Raw genomic sequence first — 17882 nt, 5'->3', positions numbered from 1 at the left:
AGCCCCAGGGGTACAGGTCTGTGAATTCCAGGTTTACACACTTCACAGCACTCACCATAGCACATACCTTCCCCAGTGTCCGTACCCACCCCCCTCTCCCTCCTCCTCCCTCCCCTTGCCCACCCTCAGTTTGTCTTGTGAGATTAAGAGTCTCTTATGGTTTGTCTCCCTCCGGATCCCATCTTGTTTCATTTATTCTTTTCCTACCCCCAAGCCCCCAATGTTGCATCTCCACTTCTTCATATCAGAGAGATCATATGATAGTTGTCTTTCTCTGATTTGTAGTCTGTCCTTTTATTGAGAAGTGACTGGGTGACTAATAGCCTTGAGTTTCTGGTGCCATCTTGGCTTGAGCATGGGCTATTGATAACACCTTTAATGACATACTTCTTTGAGGTTTGTTCATTTTCTATGATACACTGTAGCCACCAAGGAAAAATACTGCCGACCATCGGCCATCTGAGGCCAGGGGGCTGTTCCCTTATCTCTTGTTCACTCTTGTCTTGGTGCTTCTGCAAGTCTCAGAGCCTAGCCAGGGACCCCCATCTCTCCCTGCCTATACCTTAATCCTGTCCTCACTCAGGTTCTCCTCGTGAGTAGGATGGTGTCACAGTCTTTAATCTGCAGGTCTGAGAGGCTGCGGTGATTCCGCAGAGTCCGACTCTGGAATTTTAGTATCTGATCCACCACAGAAAGTCCCCCAGCTTCCTCAATCTTCTCTTTCAAGTCACGGATGGAGTTCTCAGGGTGGATGGCGAAAGGTTTGCTGTGGCCTTTAGAGTCCTTCACGAAGACCTGAATCTCAGGAGGGAAAGTCTCTAGTACCCGGATGTTCACTTTAGAGAAGATCCCATAATCTGCTAGTGTCTTCCGGCTGCTGAGCATTTGTCTCTCCCCACCTGGCTCCTGGAAGGAGAGACGCTGCTGCCCGTCGAAGCCCCATATCCTCCTGATCTCTATTTTCATCTTCCAGATGGGACTGTAGGGGTTCACTGAGAATGTCCAGGCCTCCTCTCCTGCCTTTTTCACCGTCACCTGGACATCCCTTGCTGGCTGGAAGGGAAGGAGGACCAGATAAGGACATCTCACCGTCATGGCTGTTGTCTCCAAATCCTCCCCTTCCTGCCCACTGACAATATGATTGATTGTCTATGAAGATACTTATAGTAGGAGAAAGTGCTATTGGTAATTTTCTCAGCCAACAGGTATAAACTGGAACTGTCCCAGGCAGAGCAGAACACCTGATCATCCTAGGCTTACCCGACCATTGAGTCGCCTGACTTGCCTTCTGACTCACCCTGATCAGAGTAACAACCGGCAGCAGTTCTTGAAGTAACCATTCCTCCTATGTGGAACTGTTCAGAGTCCCTACCTGTCCCATGGGGATAACATTAACACCTACACAGGTGTTTGGGCTACTCTAGGTTAAATCATTTAACAGATGGAGGGGGTCAAGGATATTCACTGTAACAGCAAAAGTCTGGAAGCAGCCTAAAAATCTTTCAGTGGGGCAGTGGTCACAAAAGAGAACGTACTTTCCTCCATTGGATCATGATATAGCTGTTAATCCAGGGGGACTCGAAGTCTAGTCCAAGTGTGTGTCCCTTGTCCTGGCATAATTAGCATCACCCCATTTCATGCTCAAAAATATCCTGCTTTGGACTTTGTGTTACATGGTCAAGCCCTTTTAGATCTACAGGTGTGGATATGGAATTGCCTTTCTGATAATTTAATTGAGTAACATAAATAGCCAATACGTCTAAGTAAATAAAAGCAAAAACGCAAAAAATATAGATTACGGTCAGACAGGAGCGTGTTAGTGTGCGGGCGGCGTATCTATGCACAGAAGGAGATGCGGGACATCGATAAATGGATGCTGGGGAGAAGGAGGTACCGAGAGCCTGGGAATCGGGATGGGAAGGCAACTTACTTTAGTTGTGTGTTCTTTTCAACAGTGTGATTTTTAAAATTATTTGCTAAACATGTGTGTTACTTTTTCACAAAACGATAATATTAAAAAAGGTGGTGGGGAGGGTTCTTAGCAAGAGCTGGAGGACAGTCCCATGAATCTTGCCTCGCGGGAGCCTCCTGGTCCACTGGACATGCCTGTCAGTGGGCCAGGGCTGGGTGGCAGGTCCTTCTCAGGCGTGAGGAACTGCTGCAGATCTGCCTTTGAGGCCAGCCACAGGATTTCCCTGCAGGCTACAAGATGTGGGACTGGCAAGGAGATCTTTAGGGGAGTAGCAGGTTAGGGAAATAAGGTCTCTCTCAGTTGAGCTGATAGCCACCTCCTGGTCTTTGAACCCTGGATTCCTATAGTGTTCAGACCCAGGACTGCCATGGTCATATGGGGGAAACCCGTGAATGGGGAAGGAGGGTGGCACACTAGGGGTGTTGCTGTCTGCAGTGGAATCCAGTGCTCCTAACTGATCGTTTCCGGATACATCTCTGAAATCTCTCTCTTTTTAAAAATAAAACTTATTTTTAAATATTTTTAGTAATCTCTACACCCAACATGGGGCTCAAATCCACAACCCTGAGATCAAGAGTTGGATGCTTTTTGACTGAGCCAGCGAGGTGTCCCTTAAATCATTTTTGGCAGCAAGAAGCTGAGCTTTCAACAATGCATAATAGGGAAAATGTTACCCCACAGGGGGTATGTATGTGATAAAGTCTTTGATTATATCTTTCCAGTGGCTACAGAGCAGGGAAGAAACTGCCCACTTTACAGATGAAAGAACTGAGGCCAGACACTTAGAGCAGAAGGGGAAGACTTGCACCTAGTTGCCTGGGACATCTCCATGGTGCGGGGGGTGCTACCTGTCCTGGGGTCTTAGAGGTGCTGTGGCCAGAAGCTGAGGGGGTTCACTGGGGGGAGAGTGCTGAAGTGAGGTCAGCACTGGGTCATGACTGAGGCATGGGATGGCATGGGGATGATCATACCTGTATGTACCAGGCCTGGTTGGGGTCTTCAGTCCTGAAACAGGCCTGTTCCAGTTCCCGAACAGCCTCTCTGGCCACCAGGTCCCATCTCTTTTTGCTTCCCAGGTTGTTGGTAGGATCAGCTGGGTCCAGGATAACTGGCCTGAGAGAGAGAAAGGGAAGTAGATCTCCATCACACTTAGGAATGTGGCTTCTGTCACTGAAGTCTGTAGGATGTGCAAGGCCTCTGTGTGGGGAGGCCTCCCTGCAAGCTAAACCTTGTTTGTGATTAAAGGTGTGACCTAAGTTGGCCTAGTCAGAGTGAATCTTGGGGATTCTGCTTAGAACTCTAGGGCAAAGGCACTCTCTCTTGTAGTGAAAGGGATGAGGGCAGATGAGGAGACTGGAACTGATGTAATCATAGTTGCCTGAATTCAAAGGCAAAACACAGGGAAGGGCAGGGCTGAGCGATTTCACAGACTGCAACCCTGATGAAATAGCAAACATCTGGATCACACCATACCTGAAGCTTCATTTATCCTTGGGCTTCTCAGTTACAGAAACCAATAAATTCCCTTTATTTAAAAAAGCGTGTGGGTTTCCTGTTCCTTGAAGCTGAAAATAATGCCACCAATATACTCACCTGCGTTCCTTCAAACGTTGTTTGACATAGATTCTGACAGTCTCGTTTTGGAAATCATAGTACTTGGTCCAATATATGCAGATGTTTTGATAATTGATGAGGAGTTCCATCACAGCTCTATACCCTTCATCCAGGCTGAAGTTGTCGCTTTGGTTTGTGCCTATTTCCCAGGCATAGATGGTCAATAGCTCCAGTGCATATTTTGGGGGCAATGCTGCATTTCGATATTTAGGTTTCAATTTCTGTGGGTTTGGGGGGAAAGGGAGACAGAGAGAGAGAGAGAGAGAGAGAGAGAGAGAGAGAAAATAAATATGAGATGCTACCCTGGGAATTGAGAATTTCTAGTTCTGTTTCTAGAACCCAGTAATATTTTGTCAACTTCCAGAATGCCTGGCTGGCTCAATAGATAGAACACGGTACTCTTGATCTCAGGATTGTGAGTTCAAGACCCTGTCATGTATAGAGCTTGCTTAAAAATAAATAAATACAAATAATACAGAAAAGAACTACTTTGTCAACTCCATTTTGTATCTGGACTATGTAGCAAGTCCATGAAATTTGAAGTGGGTCTAGAAGCTTGGTCTCTAGAAGAATTACGTCCCATGGCCAGCAAAATTTCCATGAAAGGGGAAACTGAAGCCTCTCATGGACATTTTAGGCCCCACTAGTCTATGTTCTTGAGTTGGAATGGGGGAGACAATGCAGTATGGTGAATATAGGGTCTAATTAAAGAAAACAAAAGCATACAGACACACTGAAAACACAACACAAAAACCAGAACAAATGGAAAGATGGAAAAAGAGTTAAGAGTGTGAAATTTTTAGTTCCTCAAAAATTCATTTAGAAATTTATTGCAATTACAATTTGAATTCCACCAGTTTTTTAGTGGGAGAAAAATGATCTCAAGATTCAAATATAGGAATAAATGCTTAGGAAATCCAAGAAAATTGTGAGAAAGAAAAATAGAGAGATTGGGATTTGTTTTCTCAGATATGTCTCACAAAAAGTATGTTTTTGGTGTCAGAATAAGCAATAGCCAAGTGTAACAGAATGGAGAGCCCAGAACTAGTTCCCAGTAGATTAAAAGAAATTAACAAAGACTGACAAGGGTGATGGAAGATGGGAAAAAACGCACAACCCAACAAATGATGCTAGCACAATTTGTCCACCATCTGGAAGAAAATAAAGATGATCCCACTGTGGCAACAAATACCAAAATAGTTTATAAATGGAGTGAAGAATTTGTGAAACATAGTAGAAGAAAATTAGAAGACCACCTACACAAGGTGGGCAGAACAGAAAACCTACAACCCAGAAAAGTCAGACCTATTTGTGTGTCTGTTTTTAAGTAATCTCTACAATCATGTGTGGCTTTGAACCCATGACCCCAAGATCAAGGGTCGCACACTCCTCCATATGAGCCAACCAGGCATCCTTCTTTGTGTATTTTATTTTATTTAATGATTTTTTTTATATTTTTGAAGATTTTATTTTTAAGTAATCTCTGCAACCACTGTGGAACTCGAACTCACAACCCTGAGATTAAGAGTCACATGCTCCCCCTGGCTGAGCCAGCCAGGAGCTCCCCGCCCCGGTTACATATATATATATTTTTTTCTCCAATTTATTTATTTTCAGAAAAACAGTATTCATTATTTTTTCACCACACCCAGTGCTCCATGCAAGCCGTGCCCTCTATAATACCCACCACCTGGTACCCCAACCTTCCACCCCCCTGCCACTTCAAACCCCTCAGATTGTTTTTCAGAGTTATTTAATGATTTTTTAATTCATTTTAGAAAGAGAGAGAGGTTGCCTGAGCGTGGGGAGGAGTAGCGGTGGGAGTTGGGGGACAGAATCCTCCAGCAGACTCCCCGCTGAGCCCGGAGTCCCACTGGGGGCTGGATCCCAGGAGCCAAGACGGTGACGTGAGCTGAAATCAGGAGCTGCCCTTCAACTGACTGAGCCACCCAGGTGCCCCCCAACTTTGTGTATTTTAAACATTAGAAAAATTATATTGTCAGAGATACTTTAATTAAAGTCCATAGAGGAGTGATCTATTGGTGAAAACATTGTAATACATGAGAAATAGCAGTAAATATCTACATAATTTACAAAACATTTTTGGTGTCATTTCAGGCATTTCATCTGAATTTTACCTTCCTTTTTATACTTCTTTTCGTGTATTACTTGAATTTTTCACAAGCCCAAGGTAATGTTCAAATAATCAGAAAAAGTGATTATTATTATGAAAACTATTATTATTATGAAATGTTATTATTATAAAAACCAGCCTTGTTGATTGATAGCACAGTCAGGCACCTTGGTGTTTAAATCTCAGCCCAACTTTAGCCCTTGAGCCTCAGTTTTCTCATCCCTGAAATGGGGCTAATGTAGAATGCCTACATGACAGGGTTGCTGGAAAGACCGGACAAATATGCAGAGCACTCAGAAGACAACTGATGCTCAGTAAACAGCCGCTTTCTTCCCATTGCTGTTACATGAAATGCCTGAGGTCTGAAGTCTGTGGAAAATCACATTGGCGGAGCACTTGGGTGGCTCAGTCAGTTGAACCTCTGCCTTCAGCTCAGGTCATGATCCTGGAGTCCCCGGATTGAGCCCAAGTCAGGCTCCCTGCTCAGTAGGGAGTCTGCTTCTCTCTCTGCTCTTCACCCTGCTCTCTCTTTCCACCTCCCCCAATAAATAAACAAATCTTTGGGGTAAATACCCAGGAGTGCAATTGCAGGGTCAGAGGGAAGCTCTATTTTTAATTTCTTGAGGAGATGTCGTGAAAAGAAGGGCCATCTGTACCCCAATGTTCATAGCAGCAATGGCCACGGTCGCCAAACTATGGAAAGAACCAAGATGCCCTTCAACAGATGAATGGATAAGGAAGATGTGGTCCATATACACTATGGAGTATTATGCCTCCATCAGAAAGGATGAATTACCCAACTTTTGTAGCAACATGGATGGGACTGGAAGAGATTATGCTGAGTGAAATAAGTCAAGCAGAGAGAGTCAATTATCATATGGTTTCACTTATTTGTGGAGCATAACAAATAGCATGGAGGATAAGGGGTGTTAGAGAGAAGGGAGTTGGGGTAAATTGGAAGGGGAGGTGAATCATGAGAGACTATGGACTCTGAAAAACAATCTGAGGGGTTTGAAGTGGCGGGGGGGGGAGGTTGGGGTACCAGGTGGTGGTGGGTATTATAGAGGGCATGGATTGCATGGAGCACTGGGTGTGGTGAAAAAATAATGAATACTGTTTTTCTGAAAATAAATAAATTAAAAAAAAATAAACAAATCCTAAAAAAAAAAAAAAAAGTTAGCATACGCCTACCCTCCCTCTTGTCTCTGCATCTTCCAGTCCAGCACCTCCCAGGCCCGAGCTGCCCAGCCCTGGCACCCAAACCCCGCACCCAGCCCCGCTCTGAGCCCCATACCTGCTGGTGCCAGTACTTCACCATCCGCAAGAGGTTCTTTAGCTTAACAGGGCGACTTTTCACAAAGTGCCGCTGCAACTCTGTGAAGCTTGGAGAGAATTCCCCAGGGGGGGCACGACTGGTTATTAAGTCTTCATAGATTTCCGGTGATGGTTTAGAGTCCCGGCAAAAATTTTCTGGGAGAGAAAAGAACCTGGTTTAAGAAAATCCACCATCTGGGGCGCCTGGGTGGCTCAGTGGGTTAAGCCGCTGCCTTCGGCTCAGGTCATGATCTCGGGGTCCTGGGATCGAGTCCCGCATCGGGCTCTCTGCTCAGCAGGGAGCCTGCTTCCTCCTCTCTCTCTCTGTCTGCCTCTCTGCCTACTTGTGATCTCTGTCAAGTAAATAAATAAAATCTTTAAAAAAAAAAAAAGAAAAAAAAAGAAAATCCACCATCTGAGGACAAGAAGATGGGAAAAAACTGCTAGGTAGAGAGGACTCATAAATGATCTCACAGAATCCCCACTCCTGCATTCTTTCCCCCATTTTACATCAAAACAGGTAGAGGCTTACCGAGTTTGGTAGCCCCCTCAAAAGTCACAGAGATTTTAAATGACTCGCAGTGCCCAAAGACTTTACCCTGTGTCGGGCACTGGGCTAAGCTCATGGAATCCTTAGAACAGCTCCACGAAGTAGGTAAAATTAAGTGGAACCATAAGGAGCACCATCTTTGTGGATCAAACATGGTCAAATATCATCAATTTCCTATGGTTCAACCTGATACTATCCCATTTAACAGGTTGGTACGTTGTCTTAGAGGTGTTAGATACCTTGCCCAAGATCACAGTTAGTAAGTCTTAAAGCTAAAATTAAAAGACATTAAGAGTTCAGTTTTTAAAATCATTCCAATCTAATCCTAACTCCAAAGACCTTGAAGTGCTTTCTTATCCTGGTGTTTCCCAGAGGGTCACAGAGGAGACTCTCCTTGAGCTGGGTGGGAAAACTCTCTCCCCAGCATGGGGCATGGTAGCACATACGTTTATGGAACGACTTAACTTCAAGATACAGCTCGAGTTGCAGCCCCCCCCCCCCCGATAAACTGAACTCTACTCTCTCTCCCCTGGTTTCCACTTTCCTAAACCTCCCCCAACGTCAGGTTGGTGAAGACCCCCTACTAGTTTCTCGGGCCCCAAACCATTATTGTCTTTACTCAGAGCATCATAGGCTGGGAGCACATCCACTCCAATGGCTTTACTGTTCTTCCGGAGCTGGACCTGGAAGGACAGCGAGCGGGGGACCCTGGTGGTCTCTTTCCGTGGGACCATGGTGATGCTGTAGGCCAGGCTCCTGCTGTACTTGGTCAGTCTCTTCTTGATGAAGTTGATGACAAATTCGCGGTGGTCTGCCTGGTCTTGGAAGCTGGAGAAGCAGCTCAAGAACAAGACCAAGTCCACATCAGAGCTGTAGTTCAGCGTTGTCCCCTTCCCAGAGGAGCCACCCTGGGGAGGAAATTAATGTTGAAGCTTTGCCTATCTTGGAGCCTGAAGCTTTGAGGCCAGGGTGAAGCCAGAGGCACCCATGTTAGGCTGTTTACATAGGTGCCAAAAGGAGACCTTGGTCTCTTCCATATGTGGTGGACTTTGCTGACCACATCTCTTTGTTGATTTAGACAAATTAAGTGCATGATTAACTATTCAAAGATATAAATGAAAGGTAAAACTCCACTGTACCTCAGGCCCTAAGCTCCTTCTGCAGAGGCACCCACAGTTACCAGCTTCTTCTGTATTATTCCAGAGATGCTTGATGCCTAAACCCATGCTGTCCAATATGGTAGCCAAGAGCCACATGTGGCTAATTACATTTGAATGAAACAAAATTTATAAATACAGTCTTTCAGCCATACTAGCTTCCGTCCAAGTGCTCAACAGCCACCCACAGAGAGTGATGGGGGGTACATGTAGAGAACATTTCCATCACTAGGAAAGTTCTATTGGACATCTCTGGCCTAGCCAGACAGACTTTAACATATATATTTTGTACATACATTTTGTGTGTGTAGGCACAAACATATTTTTTTGGACATTGTGTGTGTGCATGTGCATATATGAAGGATGCTGGAAATCCTAGTGCATTGGTAGCATACGTGTTCATAGAATGAGGCCCAGCTGTAGCCTTGAAAGGTACATCATAAATCTTTCCTCCTGGCTAAGAAAAAAGCTGGAAAAGGAATTTAGGTGTCACGGACCAGCATCCAAATTCATGGACAAGGTGATGATGGAGTTTCCCCATTAGAGGGAGACTGAGAATGATGGAAAGTTCTGCCTGCCTTTATTTACTTCACTTGCAAATGATCTTCTTCTTGCCTGGTCCTTTTCCCCACTTACTGCTGATGCACTTGGAGAGAATGAACTAGAAAACTACATGTTCCTAATATTTGGTCAAAAGAAATCTCAACAAGAAAAGCAGAAATTGTTTCCTCTTTCTCAAAAGTGTAGAAATGCAGCCACTGTCCTGAGACCTGATTTGTGGCCCAGGATGTGATCTACTCTGGAGAATGTTCCATATGCACTTGAGAAGAATGTATATCCTGTTGCTTTAGGGTGGAATGTTCTGGATATATCTGTGAAGTCCATCAGGTCCAGTGTGCCACTCAAGGCCCTTGTTTCCTGGTTGATCTTCTGCTTGGATGATCTGTCCATTTCAGTGGGGGGGGGGGTTGTTAAAGTCCTCTACTATTACTGTATCATCAATGTGCTTCTTTAACTTTGTTATGAATTGGTTTATATACCAGTCTGCTCCCAGGTTAGGGGCATAGATATTTACAATCGCTAGGTCTTCTTGTAGGGTGGTCCCTTTAATTATGTTATAGGGTCCTTCCTCAACTCTTTTTATAGTCTTTGGTTTAAAATCTAATCTGTCTGTTATAAGGATTGCCACCCCAGCTTTCTTCTGATGTCCATTAGCATGGTAAATGGTTTTCCACCTCCTCACTTTATGTCTGAAGTGTCTTTGGGTCTAAAATGAGTCTGTTGAGGTACTTGGGTGACTCAGTTGGTTAAGTGTCTGCCTTTGCCTCAGGTCACGATCCCAGAGCCCTGGGATTGAGCCCTGGGTTGGGCTCCCTGCTCTGTGGGGAGTCTGCTTCTCCCTCTCCCTCTGCCTGCTGCTCCCCCTTGTGCTGTCAAAGAAATAAATAAAACCCTTTAAAAACAATAAAATGTCTCTCTTGCAGACAGCCTATCAATGGGTCTTACTTCTTTATCCAATCTGATACCCTGTGTCTTTTGGTTGGGTTATTTGGCTTATTTATATTCAGAGTAACTATTGAAAGATACAAATTTAGGGCCATTGTATTACCTGTAAAGTTACTGTTTCTTTCTGGTCTATGTTACTTTTGGGCTCTATCACTTAAGGATCCCTTTTAATATTTCTTGTAGGCCTGGTTTGGTGATCACAATTTCTTTTAGTTTCTGTTTCTCCTGGAAGCTTTTGATCTCTCCTTCCACTCTGAATGACATAGCTGGAAAAAGGACTCTTGGCTGCATGTTTTTTTTTTTTTTTTAATTTTTTAATTTTCCAATTAGCATTCTGAATGAATCATGCCAGTCCTTTCTGGCCTGTCAGATCTTTGTGGATGGGTCTGCTGCCCATTTTTAAACATTTCATGAAATCTTTAATAAAATTAAGGAGGGATCACTGTTATATTAAAAAAAGACAAACTGGGATGGCCTGGCTAGCTCAGTCAGTGAAGCATGCAATTCTTGTTCTTGGGGTTGTGAGTTCAAGCCCCACACTGGGTGTGGAGGTGACTTAAAAATGAAATCTTAAAAAAAAAGATAAGTAAAAAAGCACAAAAAAGTGCATACTATATGATTGCATTTATACAAAATTCAAGAACAGTTGAGACTAATCTGTGTTGTTAAAACTTGGGCTATGATTAGTTGTCTCTGGCAAGAAAGAGAGGAGAACATTCATCTTTTGATCTGCATGCTGGTTACACTTGGGAATTCATTAGGAAAATTCATCAGGCTGTACCTTTATGATTTGTACACATTTTTCATATGTTAAACTTTATTAGGAAAGTATTCAGGAAGGGTACAAAATTATTTTTAGGTAATCCCTAAGCAAAATAAATATTTTTTTGAAGATTTTATTTATTTATTTGACAGAGAGAGAGTGAAAGAGGGAACACAAGCAGGGAACTCAAGGAGAGGGAGAAGCAAGCTTCCCACCGAGCAGGGAGCCTGATGTGGGGCTCGATTTGACAGAGAGAGAGTGAAAGAGGGAACACAAGCAGGGAACACAAGGAGAGGGAGAAGCAAGCTTCCCACCGAGCAGGGAGCCTGATGTGGGGCTCGATCCTAGCAACCTGGGATCATGGCCCAAGCCAAAGGCATACTCTTAAGGACCGAGCCACCCCTAACCCTAACCCCCCCCTTTTTTTTTTTTAGATTTTTTAAATTTGTTTATTTGACAGAGAGAAATCACAAGTAGATGGAGAGGCAGGCAGAGAGAGAGAGAGGGAAGCAGGCTCCCTGCTGAGCAGAGAGCCCGATGTGGGACTTGATCCCAGGACCCTGAGATCATGACCTGAGCCAAAGGCAGCGGCTTAACCCACGGAGCCACCCAGGCGCCCCCACCCTAACCCTTTTAAGTAGGCTCCATACCCAGTGTGGAGCCCAATGCAGGACCTGAACTCACAGACCTGCGCTGAGATCAAGAGTCAGATGCTCAACTGAGCCCCCCAGGAGTCCTTAGCACAGTGCTTTTGACATCCAACCATGCTGTTCCATATATTACCAGTTTGCTCCACTATCATCCCCATTGTTATAGGTTGTTCCTTGAGTTTTGACTTCCATCCCCCATCTGTCTGCTTATTGTTTACTGTACAGAGTTCTCAAATACTTTTTGATGTCTAGTGTTTCAGCTATAATTTGTGAGGCAGTTTGTAAGAACCTTACTTCCTCTTGGCTGGCACCAGAAATTACTAGTGTAATTTTCAAAAATCGTGAGGCAATTTGGACCCCAGATTCCTATGTAATCCTAACTTTGGTACCAGGTTCCTTGACCTGGGGAAAAACAATAGTAGAAAAAGAAAGCATATGGATGTCAGTGGGGTGGCAGTGATCAGACATGGCCAGATGTCTTTGCAAAAGTTACTTCTGGTCCTAGAAGACTCTCCAGGCCACTCATGGTAGGAAATCCGTGAAATAAGTACATCGAACTCAAGAATTAATTCCAGAACTCTCACTGCAATAGAGATAAATGAAACCAGGGAAATTAGATGCAACTTAGAAAATCTAGCGCTTAACAAGTTCCAGAAAGGCAGAGAGAAAGAACTGTTATGCACAACGCACAATGTAATCTCTTCCTTCCTCCTCATACAGAAACAGAAACCTTCATTACAAATGTGTGTCCTTTATGCTATTGCTGGTTTACCAATGTTTATCCAAATACAGTGTTTAAATATTTGGCTTGGGACACCTGTGTGGCTCAGTTGGTTGGGCAGCTGCCTTTGGCTCAGGTCATGGCCCTGGAGTCTCGGGATTGAGCCCCACATCAGGCTCCCTGCTCCACAGGGAGTCTGCTTCTCCCTCTGACCTTCTCCCTTCTCATGTTCTCTCATACTCTCTCTCTCAAATAAATAAATGAAATATTTAAAAAAAATTGGCTCTAGGCATTGTTGATCTTGCTCATAATAGTTGGACATAGCTACTGCAGGAGTATTTAAGCTTCTAGAAATAAAGATCATTGAGAGAACAAGAGAAAAGAGGAAGTGGTTTTTTTTTTCTTCTTCTCCAAATAGTCTTCACTTGACATTACCCATAAAGGAGAGAATGGGAACTTCAAGTCATAAGTATTTGAAGTAACACAAATGGCAGGTCTCCAATGGAAACACAACACTTTTAAATCCATAGAATAAATTTAACATACGTTCCTTTTTTGGTGTTAGGTCCTGAAATCAAAGAAGCTCAAGGAGGCCAGCAGAAAGCATGCATCACAATCACTCCAGGGAGTTCAGATATTTGGAAGAATCAGAGCCCAGAAGTGCAAAGTTTGTATTTTTTAAGCAACTACAGTAGCCTTTATTTCTTGAAATTCCATTTGGAAGCTCATGCTTTGCTGATCGCACTCCTGAATCTTTGGCTTCAACTCTTTATTTAAAGATTCTTTGGGGGCGCCTGGGTGACTTAGTCAGTTGGGCAACTGACTATTGATTTTGGCTTGGGTCATCTCAGGGTCATGGGATTGAGCCCTGCTGCTCTCTCTAAAAAACAAACAACAACAACAACAATAGCAAAAGAACACTCTAAAGATTCTTTAAGGCTGCACATCCTTCTTTTGGCAGCCACAGTGTTAGAGGATTTTTGTCCTCCTAGTCCTGCGGTTCTTGGTCCTGCTGCTTGGAAGAATGAAGAGGTAGACCTGACAGAGTGGTGGGCAGCAAAGCAAAGTTTATTGAGCGATAGAATCCTGGCAATGGAGGGGACTCCAGAGGGTTGCCATTTTGGCTTTCCCATCCAGGGGTTTTTATTAACTCTTTTGCAGGACTATCTTGAACAGCTGGAGTGTGGGCCCCCTGTGGATTGGCTATGGAGGTGTACCAGTCCAAGCTTTGATCATGCCCCCGCCTACCTATCGGGTTATTGTTCCCGTGTTGCTGCTCGTTTGGGCTGACATTTGGAGAACCGTCTCAACTTGTGATAGTGACCCACATTTTGTGGTTAACTGTTTTGTTTCAGGATATTCTGTAAGAGTCACTCCTACAGAGGCTGCTAGACAGGATGCCCTTGTGGTCTTGTCTATGCTGTGAAACAGGATGCTGGCGGGGTTTTGTCTTAGCTGTCCCCGCTCCCTGTTTTCTTGTTGGGGACCCTGGCCCTGATTACCTAAGTGTCCAATCAGCTCCTCCTAACAATACCACCCCCAGGTGAAGCTTGATTTACTTAAGTAATTAGATTCATGGGACGCCTGGGTGGTTCAGTCGGTTGGGCGTCTGCCTTCAGCTCAGGTCATGATTCCCAGGGATCAATTCTGGAAATTGAGTCCTGAATAGGGCTCCCTGCTCTGCAGGGAGCCTGCTTCTCCCTCTGCCTGCTGTTCCCCCTGCTTGTATGTGCTCTCTCTCTGACAAATAAATGACAAAATGTTTTTTAAAAAGTAATTAGATACATGAAAATTAAGGGAAGCCTCACAAAACAGAGTCTGAGGCCAGAGGGGGAGGTTACCGGGGGAGAGGTACCAACACCAATTACAGGAATTATCCATGCAGACCACAACAGAACTGTAAACAGGAAAGAAACATCAACTGCAGGCCCCAACAGGAAATCATGTACATTGCATTTTCTATAAGAAATTTACCCTGCAACTCAGCCAATGAGAAAGTCTCATTACTCTGACTGGACTTCCCTTCAAAACAACTCCTGCACCTTCCTCTTCCTTCTCCCTAAATTCCTCTCCTTTGTGTGTTGGACTTGCCTACGGTCATGCCCTAGGGGGCTTGTGCTGAGTTGCCATTCTTTGTTATAAAGTAACTGGCTGTTAAATTTTTTTTGTAGGTTAACAGATAACTTTCATCTAGCAAAATTAGCAAAATCTAGAGGATAATCAAAGCAATTTTGATTTAGGGTGATGTTGGGTTCTGGCTCCAGGAAAGCAGGAGGAACAATAGAAATGACGGGGGGGGGGGGCATCTTCCAGCTTCCCCCCTCCTTAACCCTTGACTCTCCCACCAAAAGGATGTATGCCCAGATCACTTCTCCATAGGTAACCCAATACCTATGCAGGAAACAAGAGTATCAGGAGCCCCCACCCCATATCCTCCGATCACCAAATACCTTACCATACATGAATGTGAGCCCATGCCCTGCCTTGGCCCGATAAAAGACCCCCACCGACTCCCTCCCAGTGCAACTTCCCCGACTCCTCTTTCCAGAGTCAGGGAACTCGCCCAAGGGTGCCCACCTCCTCCCAGAGGGACTTTCCTGGAGAAAGGAAGGAAACTTCCCCGGAGAGTGGCTTTAATAAATCTTGCCTTGCGCCTTCCTGGCCCGGTGTTGTATTTACCTCGCCTGCGAAACTTTACATGTGGTAAGTTAAACGTTGAATTATGTGGTCAGCTCCTAAAAATCCCTTTTAACCCATGAAGTACTCACAATTGCTAGGTATACTCTAGCTTAACTATGTACATATAGTATCATTTTAGGAGAAAAATACAGATTATAACTTGGAGGGTACAGTAGGTTTAAAATAAGAAGATTTTATTTTAGAGCAAGAGAGCACCAGAGGGAAAGCACCATGAAGGGAGGTGGGAGGGGGGAGGAAGGATTCCACGCTGAGAGTGGATTCCTGGTGGGGCTCTATCTCCCCATCTCCCCCTTCCTGAGATCATGACCTGAGCAGAAACCGAGAGTCCCACGCTTAACCCTCTGAGCCACCCAGGTACCCCAACAGGTTTTCTTCAACAATAAACAAAAGCGTCCCCTTTATCAGACCTATTATTCGTATTCCACCTGTCCCCCCCAATCAGCTGGATCCCCAATAATCTTCCTCCTCCTAATCATCCTCCTCCGTCAGACTTGTTACAGTTCAAAGGCACTTTCCCACAGTTAATCACGTCTCTTCCTTGTAACAAATCCGGATCAAAGAGGGGGCAGCCCAGAGAGGAAACGACCCCTCCCCCAAGGTCACACGGTCTCCAGGTCACACGGGCTGGGAGTCAGAGTCAATCTTAAGTCCGCAGGAGCTCACCTTCACCACCTTCAGCACCCTGACTTCCTGGTCTAGAACCAGCTCATCACGGAAGCAGCGTTCCCGAAAGAAACGCTCTATTCTCTGCCAGGCATCCTTCACTTCCTCCTTCCAGTCCGGGTCGGGCTGAAGGTTCTGCTCCACGAAGACAGACAGCGTGTCTGCAGGGGTGTAAGACGGGACCTCAAAGAACGCCATCTCCACCAGCCCAGGCGGCCGGGCCGGCTGGATTCTCTGGGCTTCTCTAGGCTTTCCCCAGAGGCTGAAGGGCTGGGGAGCTCCTGCTACTCCTCCGCAGGCGTTCGGCCGCCCACAAGGCTGTTCCTTCCGGCTCCTTCCTGCTCAGGTCTTTGGGAAACCGAAACTGAAAACCGAAAGTGAATTCTTGAAACTGCAATTTTCTGGGCGCTGGAGGCTGTCAGGGAAAAGGGCTGAGTGTGGGGCCGAGCGCCCTCTGCAGATCACCCGCTGAGTCTCGGTGTGAGCGTTTCTCCCCACCCCTGTGCCCCATTTCCTGCTGCTTGCAGAGCAGACCCCCACCCGCTACAGGAGCTGGATTGTGTGGACCCCTGGGGGTAAGGAGGTGCTGAAGCCTGGGCGGGAAGGTGGGGGCTTGGGCTGAGCCCGAGAAGTCCTGGAGCCAGGCCCAGAACCAGCGGGAGCTCTTTCTTTTCTAAGAGCAAAGGGAAACACACCTTCAGTTTGCTACTTTGTTCCTAAGGTCCAGGTGAAGTAAGTTCCCCATATCCCCAGGATGGTGCAAAAAATTAGCAGAGCTTGGGGTTAGGAATTCAACGCTGCCCTCATCCCAACTCCGTCAACAAAATGCCAGAAAGAAGTTTTCTTCTCGTTTTTGTTAATTGCAAAAATTTGCCACTCGTTGAAATCATAGGTTTGGAGCAAGCGCGGAGAACCCAACGACTGTGGGGAGGAGACTGGGTTTTGGAAATACGGACATGAAAGTTTTGCTGAGGGGCCAGGAGGCCCTGATGGCTGGCTGCACAGGCCAATTCAGATTTGGTGGGAGGAATAAAATCAGCAGATTTGCATAAACTACCAACTCCAGAGTCTGCAGCAGAGGGGCTGATGTGGGGCGTCTGGGTGGCTCAATGAGTTAAGCACCTATCTTCAGCTCAGGTCCTGGGATGGAGTCCTACATTGGGCTCCTTGCTCATTGGGGAGCCTGCTTCTCCCTCTCCCTCTGCTCTCCCTTCTGGTGCTCTCTCTGACAAATAAAATCTTTAAAAAAGGAGAAAATCATAAGGAGAAATTACACTTATAGTACTGTATACAGTATTTAAACAAATCTGCATATAGGTGGATCCTCATAGGCCAAACCCATATTGTTCAAGGGTCAGCTGTGTTGACAGCTGTGGTCACCAGGTTGTATGTCAGATTCCCAGAGTTCGATAATCTTTTTTTTTTTTATTTAAAGATTTTATTTATTTATTTGTCACAGAGAGAGAGAGAGAGATCACAAGTAGGCAGAGAGGCAGGCAGAGAAAGTGGGGAAGCAGGCTGCTCCCTGAGCAGAGAGACTGATGTGGGGCTCAATCCCAGGACCCTGGGATCATGACCTGAGCCAAAGGCAGAGGTTTAACCCACTGAGCCACCCAGGCGCCCCTGGAATTCATTCATCTTATAACCCAAAGTTTGTGCTCTTTGATTACCTTCACCCATTGACCTCCCCCCCACCTCCTAACCCCGGCAACCACCAGTCTACTCTGTTTCTGGGAGTTCTTTTCGTTTTGTTTCATTTACTTGTGATTCCACATGTAAATGAGCTCATACAGTGTCTTTCTCTGTCTTATTTCACTTCATATAATGGCTTTGAGCTTGCTGATTGTTGCCACAAATGCAGGACTTCCTTTTCTCGTATAGTTGAATAATATACCATTAAAAATTTTTATTTATTTGAGAGAGAGAGAAAGAAAGAGAGAGGGCAGGAGTGAGGGGAGGGCCAGAAGGACAATCAGACTCCCTGCTGAGCACAGAGCCCGACGTGGGGCTTCATCCCAGGACCCTGAGATCATGACCTGAACCAAAGGTAGACGCTTAAACGACTGAGCCACCCAGGTGCCCCAGTCTTACTTTTTATAGATCGCATTTTCCTTACTTGTTCCTACCTCCTCACTCAT

At 45.3% G+C, this 17882-nt stretch overlaps 1 protein-coding gene across 1 annotated transcript; it reads right to left on the bottom strand.

Annotated features, from left to right (window-relative positions):
• Positions 1-205: 205 nt before the first annotated feature.
• Positions 206-16315, bottom strand: LOC122903341 (2'-5'-oligoadenylate synthase-like protein 2). Its single transcript, XM_044244120.1, has 6 exons — positions 15745-16315; positions 8204-8492; positions 7015-7190; positions 3566-3807; positions 2944-3085; positions 206-1053 (listed from the first exon to the last, which is right to left on the bottom strand). Exons 1-6 carry the CDS (start codon positions 15940-15942, stop codon positions 580-582), a joined length of 1521 nt encoding a protein of 506 aa, XP_044100055.1. The 5' UTR covers positions 15943-16315; the 3' UTR covers positions 206-579.
• Positions 16316-17882: the final 1567 nt, after the last annotated feature.

Source organism: Neovison vison, chromosome 3 (assembly GCF_020171115.1).
Source record: "Neovison vison isolate M4711 chromosome 3, ASM_NN_V1, whole genome shotgun sequence".
Lineage (NCBI taxonomy): Eukaryota > Metazoa > Chordata > Mammalia > Carnivora > Mustelidae > Neogale > Neogale vison.
This window is presented reverse-complemented; position numbering and strand designations above follow the sequence as displayed.

Excerpts from the sequence above, each read along its gene's own strand:
- LOC122903341 (XM_044244120.1), bottom strand. The coding sequence starts at position 15,942 with ATGGCGTTCTTTGAGGTCCCGTCTTACACCCCTGCAGACACGCTGTCT. Across the intron at positions 7,191-8,203 it reads CCCAGCCTATGATGCTCTGA|AAAATTTTTGCCGGGACTCT; the intron begins GTAAAGACAATA and ends TTTCTCTCCCAG. Across the intron at positions 3,808-7,014 it reads TGAAGTACTGGCACCAGCAG|AAATTGAAACCTAAATATCG; the intron begins GTATGGGGCTCA and ends CCAAACCCACAG.